At 51.1% G+C, this 16046-nt stretch overlaps 1 protein-coding gene across 1 annotated transcript; it reads right to left on the reverse strand.

Annotated features, from left to right (window-relative positions):
• Nucleotides 1–1995: 1995 nt before the first annotated feature.
• Nucleotides 1996–16025, reverse strand: LOC122160454 (puromycin-sensitive aminopeptidase-like). The gene is made up of 18 exons (XM_042818943.1): nucleotides 15195–16025; nucleotides 14667–14763; nucleotides 14528–14561; nucleotides 13048–13162; nucleotides 12533–12697; nucleotides 12183–12287; nucleotides 11731–11791; nucleotides 10888–10997; nucleotides 10172–10235; nucleotides 9503–9642; nucleotides 8282–8416; nucleotides 6991–7210; nucleotides 6264–6406; nucleotides 5838–5894; nucleotides 5244–5351; nucleotides 4762–4917; nucleotides 4614–4661; nucleotides 1996–3386 (listed from the first exon to the last, which is right to left on the reverse strand). The coding sequence occupies exons 1-18, from the start codon at nucleotides 15555–15557 to the stop codon at nucleotides 3231–3233; spliced, it is 2277 nt and encodes a 758-aa protein (XP_042674877.1). The 5' UTR covers nucleotides 15558–16025; the 3' UTR covers nucleotides 1996–3230.
• Between the last annotated feature and the right edge of the window lie 21 nt (nucleotides 16026–16046).

The following is a 16046-nucleotide window of genomic DNA, read 5'->3' on the forward strand; positions in this document are numbered from 1 at the left end:
TTGGGCGGGGGGCTGCGCGGGGAGCAAAACCGGGGGCACCGCGCTGCCTCGCGGCCGGCATTGAACCCAACGCGGGCGGCTCCGCTCTCCCTTCCGGTCCGTGCTCAAAAAGGCCCTGAGCCCGCAGCTCTCCCAGCGCTTCCCGTTCCTCCCGGATCAGGGCGCAGTTCTGCAGCTGCTCTGCCCGCAGCCCGGCTCCCGTTGGCCTTTGGGCCGCACCGTGAGCTCACCGTCACCTCGTGGCCCCCGGCACTCCCAGCTCCTTCCCTGCGGAGCTCCTTCCCAGCAGCTCAGCCCCAAATCGCACTGATGGTTTCTCCTCCCCTGTTGCAGAACCCTCCGTGTGCTGCCCACGCTGAAACCCATCGCGTTTCTCTGCCCAGCTGTCAGCCTGTTCTGGTCTGGACGGGCTGAGGGAGCTGGGCTTGTTCAGCCTGGAGAAGAGAGGGCTGAGAGGTGACCTGATTGCAGCCTCCAGCTCCTAAAGGGAGCCTACAAACAGGAGGGGAGTCAACTCTTGGAAAGGGGAGATGGCAGCAGGACAAGGGGAAATGGCTTTAAGTTGAGGGAGGGCAGATTGAGGTTGGATGTCAGGGGGAAGTTCTGTGCTGTGAGAATGGTGAGGTGCTGGAACAGCTGCCCAGAGAGGCTGTGATGCCCCGTCCATCCCTGGAGGTGTTCAAGGCCAGGTTGGATGGGGCCCTGGGCAGCCTGGGCTGCTGTGAAATGGGGAGGTTGGTGGCCCTGCATGCAGTGGGGGAACTGGAGCTTTGTGATCCTTGAGATCCCTTCCAACCCAAACCATTCTGTGGTCTCAGTGAGCAGCAGCACGGCCTTCCGCTCCACCAGAGCTCCAACCCAGCAGAGCAGATGGTGCTGAAGCACGGGGCTCCATCCTCTGCCTTTCGCTCCCAAACATTTTTGCTGGACTGCAAATTATCACAAACCCACAGCACGAATTTCACAAGGGTCGAGGTGTCGCACTGCGATGTGGATGCGGAGCGTTGAGGCACAGCTGTGGGAATCACCAGGACCTCATTGCTGCCTCCCCACTGCTGCCATTCCACACGTGCTGCACACGGGTCTGAAATCCGGGTGTTTCAGGAGGGTAAAACAGATCCTGAGCTGCTCCCAGTCAATTCCACGTCCACCTGTCTGCCCGATGGGTGAAGCATTACCCCACAGTAACAGCCTGGCAGGTATGGGAGCAAGGACCTGACATAGGAACGTGTATTTCTGCTGTTACAAAGCCCAGTGCCTCACACAGGGCTCTCACCCAGCGCTGCTGTTCTGAGGGCTGCATGCACAGCAGTGAGGGGTGGGAGGCCGCCGGTCCCCCCCCTGCCCTGCACCCTTCCCAAATCCACCCCGTGCTCCATTTCCAGGTTGCTTTGGCAGCTCCCAGCCTCTACCAGCAGCACCCCAGCTCCACTGTTGCCACAGATTCCCTGAGAACACATCAGGGCTCCGCCAGACCTCGGGGTCAATCACGTAAAGAAAAAACATTTTGTCTTTTTGTCGCTTTCCTTCAGCTGCTCTCAGGTCTTTGCATCGTCTGAAGCAAAAAACAAAAACCACCTCGACTCACAGCCGCGCTTGTTCTCATTTCACCCATCGCTGCTCAGGCCAAAATCACCCTGTGTCATTTTGTCCGCGTGCACAAAGCAGAAGGGAAATCAGCTTACAGCTCTGAAATCGCTTTGGCTCTGCAGTGCTGACGGGAGGGAAAAGCAGCAGCGAACCGAACGGGGACCATTGGGACAAAAAGGGCCCTGCACCATTCCTGTGCCTCCCACCTTCTGTCCTGGCTCCTGCTGCAGCCCGAGGCCAAGCTGCACAGCCAGCATCCCGTGGTTGTGGCCCAGCAGCGCAGGCCATGCTGCACTCAGAGCACAGAAAGCAGCAGGGGAAGCGGCTCAGGACAGAGGTGGGGGCTTGCAGCCATCGCAGGGCCTGGCGGCAGGGTTAGGAAAGAACAAGAGCCCAGGAGACGAATTTCACATTGACATTTTTATTAACGCCAACTTGTTTGGAATTTTCGTTGTGGTTTTTCTGTTGGGTTGGTTGGGTTTTTTGTTTGTTATTTTTAAACAAGAGCACAAAAATGTTTTGGGGGAAGCGGGCTGACAGTCTGCTGACCTTCTGAAGTGCAGTGAAGCCACAACAAAGATGAATTCTTGTTAAAGGGAAAAAAAATCCATACGGAGCTCCAACCTTTTTTTGTCAGGGCGTCGTGTCGGTGAGCAGCCCGGGCCAAGGAAACGCAGCTCAGGCTTCATCAGCACTCGTTTAAGGCTTCTGAATCCAATGACCATCGACATCACAGGAAGGAACGAGAAGCTACTGCTGCTACGGCCACGAGGAGGTGGGACGGGCTGGGAGTGGGGACACGGAGCAGAGCGGGGCCCAGGCAGCAGCGGGGAGCCGGGCACAAAGCACCGCCCGAGGGCATGCAGGGGGGGCAGGAAGAAAAAGGACGAGAGACTGAATGGCGGCGATGGAAGATGTTTCCATCCGAGCCCGTTATCTCTAAAGGACGTCAGCAAAGTGGAACCGAGGAGCAGAGAGCGGCAGGAGGGTTTTCTTTCTGCTGAGAGGTAACACAAAAAAGGGGGAGCCTGCGATCCGTGGGGTGGGGAGGGGGGTTGTGGGAGCATCTCCTGCCCCAAACCTTGTGCTGGGAGCTGGGAGCTGTTTGGCCTCCTGCCTTCCGAGCGCCCAGCCTCTCCTGCCCCGAATTCTGCTGACCTCGCTCTGCTGGTTTCCTCTTTTTTTTTTAATTAGAGGGGGGGGGAGGGCATTAAAAAAACCAGAAAACCAAACAAAATCCACCAAAATCTGCCAACGAGGAGGGGCTGTTAAATATTGTGACCACCGACAAGGCTGGAGGAAGTTTCACAGTTTTGTTATGCTCTATTTTATTACTATCATATTTACAGATTTTTTTTTTCCTTTTTTTTTTTTTTTTTTTCTCTTTCCTCCCTTTTTCTTTTTCTCTCTCTCTCTCTCTCTCTCCTCTCCCCCTCTTTTCGTTGAATCGCGATTAATTTTCATCCAATTTTAATTCTGGAGTGTGAGCAGGAACCACTTCACTACATTCAGTCCAATCCCCGTCCGCTTGAGATAAAAAGACTCCGAATTCTTGGCGTATCGATCGGCCGCGGGGCAGCGGCTCCTCCTTCCTTCCCCCCTCCCCCACGGAGGCGGTGGGGCTCAGCGGCGGCGCGGCTTCAGGCCGTGGCGGGGGGCGGCCCCTTCCTCTGCAGGAAGAACTGATGGATGTCCTCGCTGTCCCTCTTCAGCCAGGCGGCGTTCAGCAGGATGTTCTCGCAGCACTGCTGCACGGTGCGCTCCGCCGACGGCGCCGGGTGGCTCTCGAAGAAAGCCTGCACACAAAGCACAGCGCCGTGGCCTCAGCAGGGGGTTGCAAGCCTCCCCCCGAGCTCCTGGGTTTCTACGGGAAGGAGCGGGGTTTCTCCGCCGGCCGCAGGACGGCTCCGTTTCCATCGCTGTCCCGTCCTCGCCCTCGGGGCAGCAAACCCAGCGTGCGTTTCTGGGTGCTCACAAAAAGGCTCTAAGGGCCGTTTTGGCCAAGCAAAGCGCTGCTCCACGTATCCTCGGCTCTGAGCACCGCTGCCCGCTGCACCGCGAGCTCTGGGCGCTGCACCACCTCTCGCCTTCATCCCTGCAGCACCTCTCTATCACAGAACGGCCCGGGTTGGCAAAGGACCGCCGCGATCACCTGGTTTCCAACCTTCCCCCCCTGCTACGTGCAGGGGCACCGAGCAGCAGAGCAGGCGGCCAGAGCCACAGCCAGCCTGGATCGCCTGCCCACAGCTCCAGCTGAATGCACTGCTGTGGGGCGGGCCGAGCTGCCCTGCAGGGAGCCATCCTCCCCTTCCCATCCTCCCCTTCCCATCCTCCCCTTCCCACCATCCTCACCCCCACCCCAACACACGCTGCCCAAAAGCACAGGGCAGCCATCACAGAAACGAGTCACAGCTCTGCTGTCTGTTGGGCAAAGTGACAGCATGAGAATTCTCTGCATCATCACTGCTGCTCCCGAACCTCGGGGGAAGAGATTGCTGAGCGCTGCCAACACGGGGCTCGACGGCTCTTCCGACCATGAATTCCCTCTCAGTGTTTGGTTAATGGCAAAGCCACAAATGAGGGCCACGTTTTTGTGTTTCTTCTACCGAGGAGCCCCCATAAAACTGCAGGCAGGGGGCAAAGAAAGCCTGCAGGCTCCCCAGGGCTCAGTGCTCACACACTGTGGGGATTTGGGAGCCAGCAGAGCCCTGCAGAGCCCTGCAGACACTCATCTGTCCCTTGCTCTCATCGCAACTGAAGGCACAAACCTGGACCCGCAGCACGGAATCCAGCTCATGTCTACCATGTGAGTAGCAATGAGCAAAGCTAATGAAATGGGGATCGTTAAGAGCTGCGTAATGAACTAATTTCTGATGTTACAGTCAAAGCAGCACAACTGAGGAACTGCACAACAGTCCCACAACTCAGAGGCACGGTCCCCAAACCTGTGGCTCCCCCCAGCTCAGAGCAGCTCGTGCCCATCCCAAATTCAATCCATTGCCTCCACAAATCACTTTTCTTACCTTGACTTCCGCCGCCATTTTATCGTTTGCAAACCCATCCACTGTCAGCTGCAGGGAAAAACAAGCAGAAAACCAAAGGTAAGCAGTCAGCATTTCAGACATAACCCAGTCTGGGCCCTGCATGCTAACAGAGCTGTGCTCCACGCACCTTTATTAGTCTGGATATCAAGAATCCACCCTGGTATCGATTATAAAGCTCCTCCCAGTTGTCTCGTACAAACTTCCAAGCAGCTTTCCTCCCCTGCTTGCTGCCTCCAGCCACTCCTCCGATGACAGACACGGTGTCCTGGGGACGTACCTCTTCCTGGGGACGAACAAACATTGCTAACAGACACCGAGGGCACGAATGAAGGCAGAAAAAAGCTGCATTACCCCCTAGTAACAGCCTGGCAGGTATGGGAGCAATGACCTGACATAGGAACGTGTATTTCTGCTGTTACAAAGCCCAGTGCCTCACACAGGGCTCTCACCCAGCGCTGCTGTTCTGAGGGCTGCATGCACAGCAGTGAGGGGTGGGAGGCCGCCGGTCCCCCCCTGCCCTGCACCCTTCCCAAATCCACCCCCTGTGCTCCATTTCCAGGTTGCTCTGGCAGCTCCCAGCCTCCACCAGCAGCTTTTCCAATAACTTACTGAAAGTGCAAAGGTGAGAACTTTTTGAATCAGCTCAGGCTGGGAGATGGCCCCGAGGACGCGCTCGATTCGGTTCTTCTCCTCCTGCATGTCTGCTTGCTTGTGAAGCTTGAAAGGCAGAGCAAAGAGCGTTAGCACAGATGTGAAGTGGCCTCCTCTCATCACCTGGTGCTGCTCACCTTGCTGGATAGGCTGCTAGGTTTGTCTTTAAGCACAATATGTGACAAACTGAGCCTGTCTGTGAATAACATGGCTGTTATCTACACGAGGGGCCTCGCTCCACACGAGCACAAAGCACCATCAGCAACGAGCTGATCACCACTTTATCTAAGGCCAAGTAGAACCGTGCCTCTGAGCAACGGGAAATGATCCTAAAATGAGAGAGGCAGCAATCCACTAGGTGGCAATTTCACACCGCTCGAGGACCAAGGAGCTCAATTAAGGCTGAATCATCCTCTGTTCACCACCCCAGCGGGCCCAGCAGCACCCAAAACTCAGCACCCCAAACTCCACCTCAGTCAACACAGCCGCAGGGTGGGACGTTTTTCCCTTCTATGCACAAGCTGCTTGTGTGCAGGAAGGGGCTGCACTCACCTTGAGCATGGTGTCTAAAGTAGTGCTGTCTCCATGCTTCAAAATAGTGACGTAGACCTGGGAGAGAAGCACAAAGACAGCCTTCACACATCGCACCTGGGGAATGCAAAGCTCACCGTGGGGAAAGGGGCTGTGCAACAAACAGCTGTGATGTGCTGGGGCTGGATTTCAAACGGGTGAGCACTGGAAGGTGGCTGCACTGCCCCCTTTTGTTTCAGCACTGAATTCCAGGCCGACTTTGCCAACCCCTCTTCCTTAATTTCAGCTTCAGCAAAACAAGAGAGCAAGAAATCTTTGCACCACGCGCTGACGGCGGGCGCTTCAGGCACACAAAACCCACATCCAGACCCTAAAACCAACACCATCCAGAGACCAGAGGCGTTCCTGTGCCAGTGCAGCTGGGAACCAAACCCCCTGATAACCTACAGGACTCCTCAGGTCAGCTGACAGGATGTTTTTTCCTTCCACGTGGTCTTTAAACCGGCGTCGGGCTTCTTCCAAGGTAGCCTTGTGCCCGGCTTTGCCAAGTTTGCCCAGCACCAGACCTCTCAGAAGGGCATCTAGATGACCTGGTCAGTAGGAGAGAACAGTTATTTGGAGACAACTGAATGAAGAAATGTCATTCTTTGGTTCTTCCAACCTACATTGATAAGCTACCAAATAATCCTTCTGCAAATGAGGGGCTATGTAAAGAAACCAGGACTTTCCAGCTCTCCTCAGTGCCACTGGAGGAATATTTTAGCTTTTAAACAGCAAGAGGATCAGGAGGATGAAATCCCAGAGCAAACACAGCACGCTCTGCCTGCGGTCTGGTAATCACAAGCAACCTGCTGGATCTGCACTGGGACCACCTGTGGCCTCCCACCCCGACAGCCCAAGAAGTTTGGTGCACTCTGACAGATGCAAAGCAACAGCAGAGGGTTCTTAAACCAACCACTGACTGCACAGGGAAACATTCACCATTTCAACGTGCACTCGAGAGAAGAGAGTTGTTTGGAGGCTTTGTGTTTGGCTTTTCAAACATAAAAACACCCCAAGTGCCTTCCTCAGCCCTTCCTCTTCCTCCCTTCTCTGCCGTTTCCCAACATTTTGATGGCTTATTTGTTTCAAAACCCAACACCGCACCGTGAAACCCAACGGTGAGTTCTCTTACCCTCTCCAGGTTTGGGGTCCCATCCCAGTCTCTCCCCTATTGGTGAAAAGACATCTTTCACAAACACCTGGATTTCCTCATAGAAGTCTGTGTGGGACAAGAGGGTTGAGAGAATCTCCAGGTTACAGCTGAGGTCGCTCCACACCGTGTAATTGGGCTCATTCACAAACGCTTCCATCACTTTCAGAACCTCTACAGTGCTAATGATTCCAGCTCGGGCCTGGGAGAGGAGAAAGACACGGATTAGTTTTCCTTCCATGCAGAATTAAGGCACTCAGCTGCTCCCTGCCTCATAAATGAGGCCGTGCTGAGCTCTGAGGGCACGCAGTGCTTTGCATTCACACGTGACACCATGGGAAGTGCATTCTGCAAACAGGAAACAGACAACGAGCTTAAATGACCTCAAAGCAGAGCTGGCAAGAGATGATAAACCTGAGTGCTTCTCAGCCAGATATCACACCCCCAACAGCTTATTTTTACCTAAAATTGTAATTAATGCAAGGTTTAAGTTTTGCTCCTCGTTAAATTGGCAGCGCAAAGCTGCAGGAACCATCTTTGCTTTCTGCTCCTCATAGAAGTGCAAGCAGCCTTCCTGCCTGTGCCAGGGCAAACCTAAGCTGCCTCCCAGCACTGTGAAGGTGCTCAGTGCAGGTGATAAATCTCCAATCTGCTTCAGCTGGGAGCAGACTGGTAAATCATGGCAAAGAAAAGGGGGTGGAAAATCGATTTCTGCTATTTAAGCTGTGATGAAGTATTAATTAAATGGAAACAGGCACAGAAATGAAGGAGTGTAACACAGATCCTGTGTGTGTTGTTATTATCTGTGCCATTGGTCCTGCAATACGTGGGAAGGGACCCAGGCCACGCTTTCAAACCCCCTTGACTGAGCCACGACCACTCAAACCCACGCTGCTCCAACCTCCCGTGCTTTTGCTAACCAAAAAGAAAGCACAATGTGAAGCACAGAGCACAGCAATGCATTGCTCAGAGCTGACACTGCCTGCTTTTGAGGCAGTCCCTTGCTCAGGAACCCCCAGCAGCCACTTCTGCCAGGGGAGGAAGACTTGACAAACCCTACTGGCTGCTAAAGTCTTGGGTAAAGTCTTTGAGGGGATCATTAGAACATCCCTGCTTTTACCAACTAAAAGCAAGCTCCCAAAAGTCTGAACCTGTTGAGTGAGTTCACAGTGAAACACATGCAATAATCCCAAGGGTGCTTTGCCTCCAAAAAAACAGAGGCTGACTCTTCAAACACCCATTTCTGTCACTGGACAGAACAGCACGCACTTACCAGGGAGAAAAGATCGTTCTGCAGGCCGAGTCTGTCCACGGGGGGTAGGGAGAGGTCTTTGATGGCTGGTATTAAACTCTCCAGCATCTCAGGGCTGTACTGCGTGCGGTAGAAGCCTACTGTGCCAAGGTTCAGCTGAAATGCACCGAAGAGCAAGCGATGAAAAGCCAGGAAAAGAGAGAAAAAAAAGCAGATTTTGTAGTTTATTTTAAATCAGGAGCGCTCAGTAGGAGGTGTGGTAGATGGGAGAGCTGAGGAAATAGGATGGGAGCGAGGAGGAAAGAGAAACCTCCACTCCTAAGCAGGGTAAGGGTGAGGAAGAAGAACACACAGTGCAGAAGACACAACACAGCTACAAGCCTCACTCCTGTAACCTCACTTCAGCTTCGTCAACAGGACTCTGAGACAGAACTGTGGTCTCAAGAAAGCACAGCCAGCATCCCTGCCCTGCATCACAGCAGGTCAGAAGTGCATTTTGAGGTAGGAAGGCAAAAGATCAGCAGCATCTTCGCTCCTGTTGGGGCAGAGGGGTGGCTGTGCTGGGCCCCTCTGTCAGCAGGGGGATGCAGACAGGCGTGGGGATTGCAGGGAACACGCAGAGCGATGGCTGAAGTGCTCCCCTTACTCCAGCAGGAAGATGTGATTCACAATAACTCTCCCAGCTGTTCCATGGATGCTCCTCCAGCTCAGAAACCATCATTCTAAATAAACCTCCTTTGTTCACGCAGCAATAATTCCAGTCCCTTGCTTCTTTTCCATTCTCAAATCCTGTTTCTGCCCAGTGTCTGCAGCACATCTCAGCAGTGGGTTTTTCCACTTGCAGATTCCTACCTGCTTGGTAAAACCCACTGAAAACCTTCACACTAATGGGAAATAAACAGGACTATTTTTGCTCAGAACGGACTTGAACTAAACTGCAGTTGCCAGGGGATACTGAAAAAGCCACCGGATTTGAAATCAAAAGCTGCTTCTGCTTAATGGGACTCTGTTTTTCTGGGCTCACACTCCGAGAAGGTTCCAGTTTACATTGTCTAGGCTGCTCCTGGAAACAAAAGTCTGAAGGGAAATGTTAAGCATTACAGACAGGAGCCAATACCCAGCAGCAGCACAGCAGAGAGGCCCCTGCACAAGAAATACAAGATTGCAAGGAAAAAGAGAGGGAAGAGGAAAGGAGAACATCACAGTGACAACCAAGCTCAGTGCTCCCTTGTGGCCACTCACCTTCACCCACTGGTCTGGTTTTACATCTTTTAAAACCAAGGTCAGCTCTGGCTTGTCCATCAGCACTTGCATTTTGGCACTGGTGGGGTCGTCACTTGTACAGATACTGATGGGGACCATCCACATGGGGAAATCCTCCCCTAAAAGAGGCAACAACAACAAAGGAAGGCCTAAGGAAAAAGGGTTTGCACACTGAGAAGCCTTGCGTGAGGCTGAAGTTTCGGCAGCAGCTGATGTCAGTATGTTTAAATTTAAACTGACAAAAACCTGAAGGAAAAGGGCAGTTCTAGAGACCAACACCAAGGGTGTCTACAGCACCTCTGAAGCCTAACACTTTACTTTCCATCTCCAAATAGAGCTGACTTCCATGCAAGACATTTTTATTCATTCACAGCCATAAGACCAGCAGCTCACAGAGCTCCTCAGATGACAGCAAAGCCCTTAAAGCGGACGTGGGAAGAGAAGAGCCTCAGAATGAAAGCTGAGCTGAAGACTGCAGCTTTCACCATAGCAGGAAGACGTGAAAAGCATCACAGCACTCAGCTTTGTATTCATTCTGAAGCCTTAAACACCCAAATCCAAGCAGGGCAGCTGCCTGATCTCCCAATATTGCTGTCACTGCACCAAAAGGAATGAATGCTCTGCTTCTGCTCCCAGCCCTCATCTTACCAGCATATGGTCCACTGGCACAGAACTTCTTCTGGACTAACTTCAACACTTTGTCATCTTCTTGCTAAAATATAAAAACAAAAAAAATCAGATTCTTCAAGAATTCCAACTTACTTCAACGTTCAGAGTTAAAGAAGAAAGCAACTTCAGATCATTTAACCTCAGCTTCCACTCAGCACGACTCCGGTGCGCTCCTCGAACTCACAGAGCTTCCATCCTCCCCCACAAACAGAAGCAAGCTCCAGGATTCATTCCACTTCATCATCATTACTGTTGTTGAGATGCACGTGCCCTGATCACCCACTGATTTTTTGGGGTCTGATTTCACTTCCCAGCCACTATAATCCCAGCTCAGCCTGCGATGCTGCAGCGTAAGCACAATCAGAATGGAGCTGGAAGCACAGTGTGCACTGAGGGGACCCACAGCAGATATTCCACTGCCCCTGCAGCTTTTCAAACACAAAGAGCAAACGGGCCACGTCAGCAAAGCCCAGGCACAGGGCCTGCAGTGCCTCTGGATAAACTCTATTTCACTTTCCACCGGGTTCCTCCTCTTCTCCGCCCTGCAGGAACAGACCTGTCACTAAGCAAAGCAATTCACTGCACGTTTTCAAGTTACTGGAAGGCACCAAATTTGATCTTAAACGCAGCGAAAGGCAGAACATCTACTCTGAAATTAAACCAGCTGCTGTAAGGGGAATTACTGCACAACTCACCTGTTCAGCTTCCACGTAAATGAGTGGAAATCCCATTTGTTTGGTCCATGTGTTCATCACAGCAGCAATAGGTTTACCACTAGCTTTTTCCAGGCTTTCCCAGAGGTCCTCTGTAAGGAAGAAAAGACTGACTAAGGACACCCCGAGCCCCACCGTGTCACACTGTTACACCACGGGGCTCTGGGGGGTGGGAGCTGTGGTTACTGCTCCCATTTGCCCACTGTGATCTCCTCTGCCCTTTTGGCAAGTTGTGAAGGTGACAGGTGACAAAAAGGAAACTGTTTAAACCACCTGCAGGTGAGGAGAGGGGGGAGAAAACCTCACAGCAACTCAAAGCACGCCATCAATCCAGGCTGCACGCTGGAAGTGGCACAGAGAAGAGCCTCTCCCTGCACTTTTCATCTGTGATGTCAAAAGAGCCAAGTGAGCCACGGCCTGCTTGAGGCTGAAGGTCCAATTGCATGTTTATGAATGACATCCCCCCCCCCAAAAAAAAGGTCTAAGACAAGAGATGTCAGAGCAGACTTTGAACTGTTTACTCATCCATGCAATCAATACTGCCAAGCGTGGCGTGCAGCAGGCAAACCACCAGGCTCCATGTCCATCAGCACAGGGCTGTGCTCATCAGCACGAGGTGCAGCTCCTGCAGTTCACCTCATGCAAGGCACAGAGCCCCCAGAGGGTGCAGAATTCTGGCTGTGCAGGGAAACCTTGTAGGAAACTGGATGCAAGCCCATTATTTCCTGCTTTTCAGTTACTCAGTTGCAAAAGCAGCTACGTAAGAAACCAGCACAAACCGTGTCTCAAGAAATTACTTCTCTTAATCACGTAATAATCAGTTACCTGTGGCTGCATTCTTCTGCAGGAACTTTGTTAAATATAAATTCATTCCTTTCCGAAAGTCCTGGGAACACACAATTGGATGCATGTCATGGCAACACAGCAGAGGCCCCTTCCGTCCTCCCTCCGTGCTGCATTCAGATTGAAGAACCAACCCAGGAAGCCCAGGATCCACACCTGTAACTCCCTCCTAAACTCTGCTGCTACAAAGATGAACTCTTCTGTGTTTTTCCCCAAGCCAGATTTCACCACTGAGATGATTTTATTTCTGTATCTTCCCCACAGCCTCATTTCTCCTAGGTAAGTTCAAGTACAGCCCAAGACCCACACAAAACCAAATACAAACCCAAAACCCACACAGAAGTCTTGGGGATAGAACAGACAGAAACTTCAGGTGTTTGCAGTGCAGAAATATTTGAGAACCTACAGTTAGCTCCTGACAACAGACTTTTTACCTCATCACCAATGTAGTCGTGCAGCATTCGGATCACAGATGCTCCCTTGCTGTAAGAAATAGCATCAAATATTTCATCTACTTCGGATGGATGGCCAACACTAACCTGTGATGAAGAGGATAATTAACGGTCAGTTAATTGCCACAATGTCCTGATTTTGTTTGTTCTGTTGCTTAGGGAGTTTTCTGACTGAAGAAAGCAATGTGTCATAGAGGAAAATCCACAAAGTGTGAATGCAACCTTGGGTTTTACTTTGCATTACGAACCAGCGTACAGCTCTTAACAGGGAACAAAAAGCTCACATCCAGCTGACAAGAAAGAAGGGAGATAAGCAGGAGGACAAGGCTTACTTCAATTGGGTGACTGTTGTCTAAGGCATCGAGCTCCTGAGCTCGTGTGTAATCAGCAGAAACAAACTGAGTCCAGATGTCATACTCTGGAAAGCAGTGATCGACACACAGGTACTCAATCCAGGAGGCAAACCCTTCGTTCAGCCAAAGATGGGTCCACCACTCCTGGAAAATGAAGAGGGTGGAATAATAAACACAAGATTCCAAGGGCTTTACTTTACCAACAAGAAGTCAGCAGCAAAGAGAAACTTGTAACGTCCTCATTCAGCACAGGGCAGAGAACAGGGAATGCCTGCGAGCAGCAGCTCCTCCCTATGAAGGGGTCAGCAGCCCAAGAAGAGCAGTGAGCACAACTCATCTCCTGCCTTAGAAAAGATCTAGAAATACCTTTACAGGACACACTAATAAAGAAGGATCTGATAATAAAGCAGCTTTTAAGACTGTTAGGACAGGACACAATAATATGGACACGAAGCACACGGCAACAAAAAGTAGAACTTGTAGCTGTTAGATACCATGGTCACGAGGTTTCCAAACCACTGATGAGCAAGTTCGTGTCCCACAACCAGAGCCACCCACTGGCGAGACGAAGAACAGGAATTTTTGGGGTCAATGAGCAATGCAGTCTCCCTGTATTTAAAAGAGAGAGGTAACTGAGCAGAGTGAAACGTGCCTAGGTCCAAAAACACAGCAAAAGCAGGTGAAACAACCTAAACGAGCTACAGAGTCGTCGGTACAACTGAAAAAAACCAAGAGGTATTTCAGTTTAGACGTTGCTTTGGTAAGTTCCACAGTTACTGGAATGCTTTGGAGCAACAGTTCCTCACAGCATGCAAGAAAACAAGTGCAGTAACCCAAGCAGGAACGAGAAAGTTTATGCTTTGTGTGTAAAACAGCTCCCCTACGTAATCTAGGAAGGAAGGGGGGACACGACAAGTCTCACCTGCACTGAAACTCCCTTTGCACTGCGTGGTGGATGCACAGCCAACCTCCTCTGCCCCCCTCAGCCCCAAAGGAAGCCCAGCTCCCCCCAGCTGTGTCCCACGCACACAGTCCTGCACACACAGCACACGGGAGCCCCCAGCTCAGGCATCACCACCTTCCAACACCCCGCTGCGACCGGGACGCGGTGGGGCAGCAGCTTCAGGACTGCTGTGCTCCGAGGGGACGAAGCTCCAGCACAGCTCTGTGCCAACCTTCTGGCCCCAAGGGGATCAAAGCAAGCGTGCCAAATCGAGAGTAAAAGGGGGAAAAAAGAAGCAGCAAAAATGAAGAAAGGCTTCAAAAATAAAATAATCGACTCGTTGGTGGGGTTTTTTCCCCCCCACGGGAGGTAAAAAGATTTCATCAAAATCGTAAGAAGTTCAGATGTGGATTTTTAAACCTGGATTCAAACATCCACTGCAATTCTTTTTTGTTTTTTTTTTAAGGCCAAATTCAAAGTTTAGCAAAAGAAATTCAAAAGGATTGAAGTCCAAAGCTTCCAAGTCCAATGTACAAAATGGAGACTCAGTCTAACAGTGTGCACAGATCATGTAGGATTATCAAGCAAAGGTCTAAAAGCTTGATCAGAGGAACACCAAAAACTGAAAAGGAAGGCAAGTTAGCATTTTTCATTTACATGATAATCATGTGGCTGCTACATTGACCAACTTGCCTGCAACATAAAAGGAGGAACCCTTCCAGCTGTGCCAGTAACTTGGAGGGGGGAAAAAAAAAACAGCCAAGAAAGTTCTCTTGGAGAACAGGCAGTGCTGCCAGACAGCTGAAAGCCCTCACACCCTTGGACAGTGCTTACAGAGCTCATTCCTGCCTTCCTGAGGTCTGTGTAGCAACGCACGCTGCTGCAGAAGTCACAAGGATTCAAACTGAAGCAAGAGCTGAAGGTATTGATTTAGTCTTATTTGGGATGACGCCAGCTCCCTAAAACTAATTCCAGTTACTGCTAAGAATTAGTGAACAAAGAAGGGGAAAGACAGTATTTTAACAGCATACCTATAAGTAACAAGGCCCCAGTTCTCCATGGCACCTTTATAAAATAAATACAAAGGTTTATTGATATGGATACACACCTCTTCCTAAACGTTTATCATTCAAATAAAATACAGTTCATCAATAAAGTGAGTTACTTTACCAGCAGCAAAATCTGCAATAGCTATGAGATCAATTTTAGGAAGAGGGTAAGGAACATTGAAGTAGTCCTTATAAAAAGGCAGAGTTTTAGCAGCAACCTGTAAGAGAGAAGAGGAGAAACCTGGTAAATATTTTGTTAACTTGGAACAACTGGCGAAACCAAAAGCTTCCCAATGGCCAAGACCAGCTGACGAGAGCAGCACACAAGCTTTCCTCCAGGCGACTCGCTCCCAGCTCCCAAAGCACCTTGGAAGGCTCCCATCCCCTTTTCCTCCCAGGCTGCCCCCTTTCCTTCAGAATTCCTCGTCGCCCATGGATCACAGCTGCACCATTGAATCGAAACGACTCGAGTGAAACGTGTGTTCTGTCATCACAGGCACGAGTTTGTCCACATCAAGCCCAGTCCCCCTGAGCTACTGAAGCAGAGCACCCTCCCAAAGCTCTGCCAGATCCGTGCGGCCAAAGGAGAGGCGCACGCAGCCTGCACAGCTCACACCACCAATAACAAAATCACCTCGAGTGCATTTACCTCTAATGCAAACTTTCCTTGCTCAGCTTTGCCCACAGGAGTGTAAACACGCACCAAGACCCCATCGAGGGACCTGGTCTCTACAAAGTCATATTCTCCCACCACAAATGCCACCAGATACGTCGACATGATGGGCGTGCGAGCAAACTTGACTTCCACCAGGTTCTCATCATCTGGGTACGGCTTCCGGTCGATGACATTCTTCAACATGAAAGAGAAGCAGATTTGTGGAAGTGAAACTGTTCTGCAACGCCCGGCATTCACTACAGCATCGCTAGGAATCGCGTGTTGAACAGGAAAGGAGTTCCCTGGTTTTATGACACAGATCACCAGTTTCCCCCCCCTTGCTAAAAGAAGCCCCATCACGAATGGAGACGTGCTGCTGTGATGCACACATGGTGGAAAGGCAGGTGCTCTTTTATGCTATCTGCTTTATGTTCTATTCCTGGAAAGGCAGCTCAACATGTCAGCCATCAGCTGCTGCCCTGCACACAGGATGTTATGCAGTTCCCTGTAAGGCACGAGGCTCAGACCCAAATACTGAAACAGAAACCATAACCACGTGGTCAGTGAGCAAAGCCAGACCTCGCAGGGAACAGTGAAATAAACAGCATTCAGCAAAAGAAAAACATCAAAACAAAACCCATCTTAAAACTCACGTGCTTTCCTCCAAAAGAGCATCCAGAAATATCTGCACCGTGTTTCAAACAGTAACCTGAGAACGTCTGTGTCTGTGACAGAAGTGCTGCCACCTGCACATCAGACATCCTCCAGGGCGAAAAACACGCCTGTTTATCTCAAGCTATAGCAGCTATACAAACATGCTAAGGGCTGGCTGTTCCCCCCCCCCCC

The sequence above is a fragment of the Centrocercus urophasianus genome, unplaced genomic scaffold, assembly GCF_019232065.1.
Source record: "Centrocercus urophasianus isolate 14NV4802_14NV808 unplaced genomic scaffold, USGS_Curo_1.0 seq_175, whole genome shotgun sequence".
Taxonomy (NCBI): Eukaryota; Metazoa; Chordata; class Aves; order Galliformes; family Phasianidae; genus Centrocercus; species Centrocercus urophasianus.